General features: G+C 40.9%; 1 protein-coding gene across 1 annotated transcript; it reads left to right on the forward strand.

The window, feature by feature from the left end:
• The first annotated feature begins 4925 nt into the window (after positions 1 to 4925).
• Positions 4926 to 8003, forward strand: LOC145469813 (uncharacterized). The gene is made up of 3 exons (XM_081453626.1): positions 4926 to 5259; positions 6303 to 6414; positions 7449 to 8003. The coding sequence occupies exons 1-3, from the start codon at positions 5191 to 5193 to the stop codon at positions 7667 to 7669; spliced, it is 402 nt and encodes a 133-aa protein (XP_081309752.1). The 5' UTR covers positions 4926 to 5190; the 3' UTR covers positions 7670 to 8003.
• Positions 8004 to 8393: the final 390 nt, after the last annotated feature.

Consider the following 8393-nt stretch of genomic DNA (forward strand, 5'->3'; position numbering starts at 1 on the left):
ATCGTCTCCCTTACGGTCGATTCGTCATACCGGAAGTCGATTTGCGCGAGTCTTAGATAATATAGCGCATCTGGGCTATGCAGGGTGGGTTGATAATGTTGTCGATTCGACTCGATTCGATCGAATCGACGCGAATTGTCTCCCTTAAGTCAGCTGACACTTGAACTGTTTAAACTCATTCTTTGCAAAAGACATTGGTTACAAGCATATAAAATGGCTCTCCAAGCTGCATGTATGTACAGAGTTGGAAATACTTTAGAACTTTGTCAATGTATGTTTCTTAAAGTCAAGAATGTCAACAAGTGAAATCCATCTGAACTCGCTACGTGTGTCAAACTTCAACTGCAGGAATGAACCTATAGCTTTACAGTGGAATACAGAAATTATATAATAAAGCTTAAAATGAGCGGTTCTATATCATGTTCATATACATGAACACATACATGTAGAGTATCACAATCAGTCTTTATATTAGGACTACAATTAAATTAAAATGGTGGTTATCATGCTGTACTTGTTTTTTATAACTCAGTACAAATTGTATAATCTGTGTGTATAGGAGACTGCTAGCTAGGATGTCTCCTCTTAGCTTTTATGTGCTACATTATGGTAGTCAGTATTTTAGCGGACTTAATAAGAAGAAAATGCTCCTAATAAAAGCAATGTTAATCTTGATTGTTGTTGTTGCACTCTTTTGAAATCTATTTTCAATTATGTAATACATAATTATTGATAATTTATGAAATAATTTTAACACAGAGCAAATTCAGCCACCTACAGTGTAAAGGGTGGGAGGCGTGGTGGCCTCATGGTTAGTGCGCTTGTCTCCAGATCAAGCGGTCCAGGTTCGAGCCATGGCTGTGGACATTGCGTTGTGTTCTTGGGCAAGACACTTTATTCCTACAGTGCCTCTCTCTACCCCCGTGTACAGATGGGTACCGGTGAACTTAGTGCTGGTGGTAACCCTGCAATGGACTAGCATCCCATCCAGGGGGGAGTAGAAATACTCCTAGTCGCTTCATGCTACAGAACCAGGATACGCTCTGGCCTGGTGGGCCACTTGGCCTGTATGCAGACTTGACCTTTACCCAAAGGGTGTCAATGAGCAACCACTGGACATCAGAACCAATGGATCAAAGGATGTTTCTTTAAAATCCTGTTTTTCACTGCTATACCAAGAAGAACTCCACAATGATCAATTCCTGTCTTTTTTTCTTCAAATAACTTTTCTACTTTCATCCAATTCACCCATGAGCTGGCTCACAGGAGCCTTTCATTATGAAGAATGTCATTGCTTTTGTGAATAGCTTTTACGAAGCTCAAGTCATTGACGTCACCGTTCTTTAAGAAAATACACGTGTCAAACATTTTTGTATTTGGCGACACGACGGGACCCGCGAAAGTTGCCCACGTCCACTGCCGTTCTCGTTCTGGCCTTCCCGTCCTCGTATCTTATAAAGGTTCGTCAGCTCAACAAATTTAAAAAGTTAAGCCCTGTTCGGCGGGGTTCGTACTTGGCTGGGTGACCAAACTCGAATACCCCGTGTTGTAATAACTTCTTTTTTTCTTTTCTTTTTCTTTCCTTTCCAGGACTCCCAGCCTTGTGTTATGTCTTTTCCTCTATTTCTCAACTATTTTTTCATATAATTTCGCCATGTCCGTGTTTACGTGTATTTATTCACAATACCGTATTAATAATAGTGAAACTGGTCGTTCGAATTCTCTTCAATCAATTTTCTTGTCTGTTGATCGTCTAAAACTTTTAATCACGGCTTGAATCATTCGAACGTTTAACAGCTCATCAATTTGGTGAGTTTCAATATCTTCCTTTTCGGCAATAGAGTACGGTTAAACCTGTATTAAGCGGACACCTTCGTTAAATAAGCTATTTATATACTTAGCATCTATGACCCTTCTATGTAAAAATAACCTTCGTGCGAAAAGCTATCCAATGTATATCATTTCTGCGGTAAGATATTGGATACTTGCAATATGACTAGGTTTATATTAGTAATACGTCCTCTCCATAATGTTATTGTCTTTCGCGAGTTGACTTCCGTTTAGACGATTTGACTTTGCAGGAGACGATTCGCGACGAATCGTGCGAATCGAGTCGAATCGTTAACAATTTGACATCCCAGTTATTGCCTACCGCGATTCGACTTCCGTTCAGACGATTCGCGACGAATCGTCTCGAATCGTGAAGTACCTCAGACGAATCGACTCCCAGTTTGCTGTCACGTTTTAAGAACGAGGAAGGTCTGTGATCATTTTTGAGTTATTTTTTTGTAAAAAAATACCTCTTAGTCGGCGCGTCGGGTATGTTATGGACGGGTCAATGGGTGAGTGAGTGAGTGAGTGAGTGAGTGAGTGAGTGAGTGAGTGAGTGAGTGAGTGAGTGAGTGAGTGAGTGAGTGAGTGAGTGAGTGAGTGAGTGAGAGATGTATGTATGTCACACCAATCAGATTGGATCTACTATGAACAGCCAATCAAATTTCTTGTTGTAAAGGTAAATGGTACGTGAGAAACACAAGGTGTGTATAAACACAAGGACTTTGGTAATTGAAAAATAAAGAGTGACGTGTATGTTGCCGGTTTGTGATTTTTAGTCCGGTTTGGAGGGGAGTGTGACAGTTACATACGTACATTGGGTTGTTTTAGAGTGCATAATTTTCAGTGTAATGGTGGCTAGTTATGAACAAGATGATTCTTGAGTTTTGAAGCAGTTCATGAGTAGTAGGCAAATGGCACGAGATATTTTTATTTTTAATTACAAAGGGTAACTTGATACTTTTGTTTTTCACAAGGAGTTAATTCAATTAGAGGTCACGAATCGTCGGTTCTAGTTCTTAGAACATGTTTTAGAGGAGACGAGACTATTTAGATTTGAAGCAGTTCTAACGTTTACAATAGTAAGTACAGGTAACGATTGCTTTGTTCTTATTGCATGCAAATATAACGAGATATTTTTATTTTTTAGTTACAATGGGTAATTTGACACTCTTCTTTTTCACAAGGTAGTAAATTCAATTAGAGCTGACGATTCGTCACCACTTGTTCCCACGAGGTGTTTGCTATTTTTAGTTACAAATGGTAACTCGTCACTTTTGTTTTTCATATGGGAGTAAATTCAATTAGAGCTTACAAGTTATCGGTTATTGTTCCCAGGATATTAAACAAAAAAGAAGCTTTCATTTCTAGAGTGTTTTTACGTCTCTGCAGTAGCAGTTTAATATTTTTATTTGATGGGCATTTTATGACATTCTTTTCAGTCCGATATTTTTAAAGGTAAAAAGTATGAAAACTGTTCAAATGTTCTTTGAAGACTGTGTGGCACCAAGTTAAAGTGCAATTTAATTAAATCAGACTTTCAACATGTCAGAGAGGTTTTTTCTGTTTCTTTAAATTTTCGGTGAAGTAGTGTTGTTGCGTTGTGTTGTGTAACAAGAGTAAACTTACGACTCGTATAAAATGGGAAAAGTTCTCTTAACTTGAGTATTTTTGAGCAAAAATTCCTCTTGGGGGCTGGAAGGGCTCCCGAGGGGGTACTCCCAGAAAAATTGGTTGGGGGTGTGCGGCCCGTTTCCCAAAACCCTTACCCTATTTATGACCAAAATCTGCGATATTCCTTACCCTATTTATGACCTGACCAAAAATTCGAAACCCTATTTACGACCTGACCCTCAAATCAAAACCCTGTTTCAGACCTGCGTTATAATTAGCTCCCTAGTTCAAACCAATGTTAAATTACCGTAAACATATAAATTTGTGAAGGGCTTTTGTTGATGTTCTTTTCGATAATGATGGAAAAGTGGCTTCTTCTTAAAGCATACCCATATCAAGGCTAGAGTGCAAAAACTGTACCCTATTTATGACCAAAATGACCAAAATCAGCTAAAATCGATACCCTATTTATGACCAAAACGGCTGAAAAACCATACCCTTCGGGGCCGCACAGACCTATATAGCCCATATAAGGGAGTCCCTCCCCCCGGGGGAGGGGCTACGTGATCGGTGAGTGAGGGAGTTATGCATGTGCGCGTGTCAGACCAATCACAGTGTGGGCTGTATCAAAGAACGAATAAAATTGCCTGTTAGAAAATAAGATGGTATCTACATTAATCTGTTCAGTCAAACATTTTATGGCTTACTATTTAGTTATCTTACCATTACCGATGTAACATCGTGTGTACATCATAAACTCCCAGTTTCTTTCTTGCTGTACATCGCAATTCAACCAAAAAAACTTGTCAAATCAACCAAATCATTACTGTAAACAGTTCCATTAATGCTCCTATCCTCGAGACTTGTAGTTCACAAAAAATAACTCCTGCACGCCTTGCGTGCCTATGTTCTCGTGGGTCATCGTGTCACGTGGTGCGTATCGACTCCGTGCGAATCGAGTCGAGTCGTCAAGTACCTCAGGCGAATCGACTGAAGTTTGTTGTCAAGTTTTAAGAACGAGGAAGTTTCATGTATCATTATTTCACTGGGCTTGACTTCCAGTGGTACGGATCGACTTCGTGCGAATCGAGTCGAATCGTCAAGTACCTCAGACGAGTCGACTGAAGTTTGTTGTCAAGCTTTAACAACGAGGAAGGTTCATGTATCACTATTTCACTGGGCTTGACTTCCGGTGGAGCGGATCGACTTCGTGCGAATCGAGTCGAATCGTCAAGTACCTCAGACGAATCGACTCAGTTTGGGTGTATTGGACATGGATGACTAAGGGCCAGCCTCTGTTTCTTCCTCTTCAAGATGTATTTTATTTTGCTTTTATTATTGTATCTTGAATAAAACATTATGTTATGTTATGTACCTAGGTGCCCTAAAAAAATCGATGACTCTTGAAAAGTGAATCGACGTTCTCTGAAATCAGCTGTTCAAACTTGATATCTGTTCCAATGTTTGTTTATTCGGCTGGGGTTACTAGTCAGTCTTGATCCAGAAACAAACACCCTCTTGAATGTTGACTAATGACTTACTGCATGTTCTATCAGAAACTTTCCAAAGCTGTCTAAATATGAGTCCACAGACTCCTTTTACGCTCATTAATTCAGCTATCCGCACACACACGTTAGTTTCGCACAGTTATCGATATACTGCTCTCACGCTATTTGGTTGCGCCACTTGGTGTTCCTCTTCGATCCACCAAGTTCGTTTGAGTCAAAATCCCTCTTTTGAGAGAACATGAAGTTCCTTTTCGTCCTGGCTGTCTTTTTCTACTTCTTGGACAATCCAAGCGACGTCCATGCATCGGTGAGTAAGATATTTGTTTTGATATAGGACCGCCTTTGAAATGTTTTGTGGGTGAGCTTTTGTGAATTGCTAACTTCGTCAAAACCTTTCGAACCTCTCTTTTCTCAGCCGTGCTTGCTATAAATGTTTCTGCCTAAAAGCTCTTGCTAGTGATCTCGGGTAGTTCGTAGCGATCATGAATTCAGTATTTTTAAATTAAAGATAACCCAAATTATTGGGCTGAGGCAAAATTTCCTCAAGGCGAGGCAGTTTCAAGGGCGACAAAATAATTCACATTCTCACCACGATGCTAAATTTGAGGTCAGTCCCAAACGCATCTTAGAAAAACAAATTGCGAGTAGTTCTGGACATAGCTCGTTCTAAGAAACCATAAAATGTGGTATAGAATAAGCCTACAATCGTGGAAAAAGGCTTTGGGGACAAATTTACGCTTTTAGCGCTGTTGCATACACGCCAGACGCGAATATATCAGTTTTCACCAGCCTAGGTTCTCCCCCTCCCTTCTCCCCCTCCCCACACTCCACATGCAAAGTTAAAAACCTGCAATTTCTCCCGAGTTTCCCTAAACGTTGTACTGTGTGGTGAGGGGGAAACAGCAACGCGTTTTTAAAAGGATAGCAGTGCTTTTCAAACCGAAGTTGTTTAAAAAAAAAGTGATTCGTTACATTAAATCAGCGTCTCAAGGACTTTTTGTGGGAGGCACGGTGGCCTCATGGTTAGTGCGCTGGTCTCCGAATCGAGCTGTCCGGGTTCGAGCCCTGGCCGGAGACACTGTGTTGTGTGTGCCTCTCTCCACCCAGGGGTATAAATGGGCACCGGCGAACCTAATGCAGGGCGTAACCCTGCGATGGATTGGCATCCCATCCAGGGAGAGTAGAAATACTCCTAGTCGTTGCTTGCTACAGAAACCTGGATAAGCTCCAGCCAGATGGGCCACTTGGCTCGTAAGCAGACTTAACCTACCTTACCAAGGACGTTTATCTACCATTTAGTGTATTTACTTTCTAACGGTGCCAAAAGCGCTTTCTTTCCCTTTCGAACAGCTACCCCAGTGTTTACCTGCCCTGGCAGCCTACCTTAAGAACCAGGAAAACATGTTGAAAGCCGTCAAAAGTGACCTTGCTGCCACTAAAAAGCAACTGCAAAGAGCTATTGGTAAGTCTGCAAAGCTTTCATAAGGGTTCCATATAAACATTGCTAATCAGCACCTCCACTGCTCTTTCAAATGTAAATGTGGGCAAACAGCTTGAGGTCTTTTGTGAGCCAAAGGCACGCAACAAACCAATTGTCAGAGCTCAATCTGCATTGGACCGTCATGGCCACGAAGCTGAACAACAAATAAGCATTCCCACAACAATTTTTCCACTTGAGTACGGCGAAGTTTTTGTCATAAATTAGATATTGGGGGAGCAGGGATGGCATAGTGGTGAGAGCCCTCGCCACAAATGTGACCCGGTTTCGATTTCAACCTGGTGCCATGTGTGCACGTGGATTGAGCTTCTTGTTGGTTCTCGTCTTCCGCCGAGGATTTTTCTACGGGTTCTCCAGTTTTCCTTCCCTTAGCAAAAACTAATCTCAAAACTCAAGTCGACCAGGATAGAGGACCCGAATAAAAACCGGCAAAAGCTGATGTGGTTTCCTCTCCAAATAATTTGTTTTTTTTATTTATCTAAATAGAGGTCAGCAAATAAATGAAAATAAATTCTGACAAAATACTGGAAGTTTAAATACCCTGGAGCTGATAACCAAGGAGCGCCCATCTCTACTGCATAAAACTCAAAATACACAATGCTATTTTTAGGTTGACTTTAACGGCGATGCTTTGATCTTAGCTGCATCTACAGTTTCCGTAAAAAAAAAAAAAAGAGCGGACACATAATTTGTGCTAGTTTCATTCGGTAGATTTAACAGAGGAATGACGATTTTATTGGCTGTCTAATCGAGAAGGTTAAATGCTAACGCTGCAAAATGATTCCAAAAAAATATTTCAAGGTGTAAATACGCTGTTGCAGATGAAGGTTACTGGGTTATAACCTCTACTTGCCTTCGATGGACAGCCTTACTCTCCTGTTCATGTTGCAGAAACAGGACCTAACGTGTTATTGCCAAACGTCCTCTAATACCTCATCAAGCGCATGAGTCACAGTAACATTTTTTTAACGAACGCACCGATTGTGTTTTTCTTACAGGCCAATGGCCTCCTGGTCATTATTGTATTCTGGCCAATGGAGGTTGTCCAGCCGGATTCATTCGTTCCCAAGGCCATTTGCGAGCTTTGAAGCAATATGCCGCCAGTGCAACCTATATCGCCCCGGCCACGTTCGGAAGTAGTAGGATCCAGTGCCATGGACGCTGCGGTCAGCATGATAATTGGGTCGGTGATTTGTTCCTCGCAGCGTGTTGCAAGTGATGGAGCACACAGAAATCCTTCATTATCCGGCCTAAGCAGTCCTACACAATGGTGTTAAACAGTCGGGTTTAGGGATATAGGGTATTCGATATGCTAACCAATCAAACGACTGTGTATGGTAGATGTAATATTCTAATAAAGGGCATTGCAAAATAATATTGAAAAAAAGTGTGAGAATTTTACAATGGCTAGCCTTACACACGTATGTTTCGTCCCTGCCAAAGGACTCATCAGAGGCCTTTCAGCTAACTCGTCAAACATCGCGTTTGAAGTCCCGCTAGTATTAAAATGATGGTTGCAATCTAGCCTTATATCACATAAGGATTCCCAATTGCTTAATACGCCATTCAAAAACTTGAAAAAAGCGTGAGAATTTTTAAAGATTTTTGACAAAAGACGAAGAGCTACCATGTTTATTTTTTTTTACAAAGAGGTTGTAACTCAGGGCCTAGTTGTCCAAAGGACCAATAATGTTATCTACTGGACCAATTGCTTTCCAGTGAATAACTGTTGACAAAACAAATACGATATCTACTTAATAGTGACTTTTAAGGTGGCCAAACGCAGTTTTCAAGTGCCTATGCCTAATTCACCATTACTTTTAAACTATTTATGCTTTGGCGTCCGTTTTTTGCAAGAGTCAAGGTTAACCTCAGAAGGGTTTATTCTCGCATTTTGGCTAAGGTGTGTGCTGTTGCCATGGCAACGGGGCTGGTTAAAAACA

This window comes from Orbicella franksi, chromosome 15 (assembly GCF_964199315.1).
Source record: "Orbicella franksi chromosome 15, jaOrbFran1.1, whole genome shotgun sequence".
Lineage (NCBI taxonomy): Eukaryota > Metazoa > Cnidaria > Anthozoa > Scleractinia > Merulinidae > Orbicella > Orbicella franksi.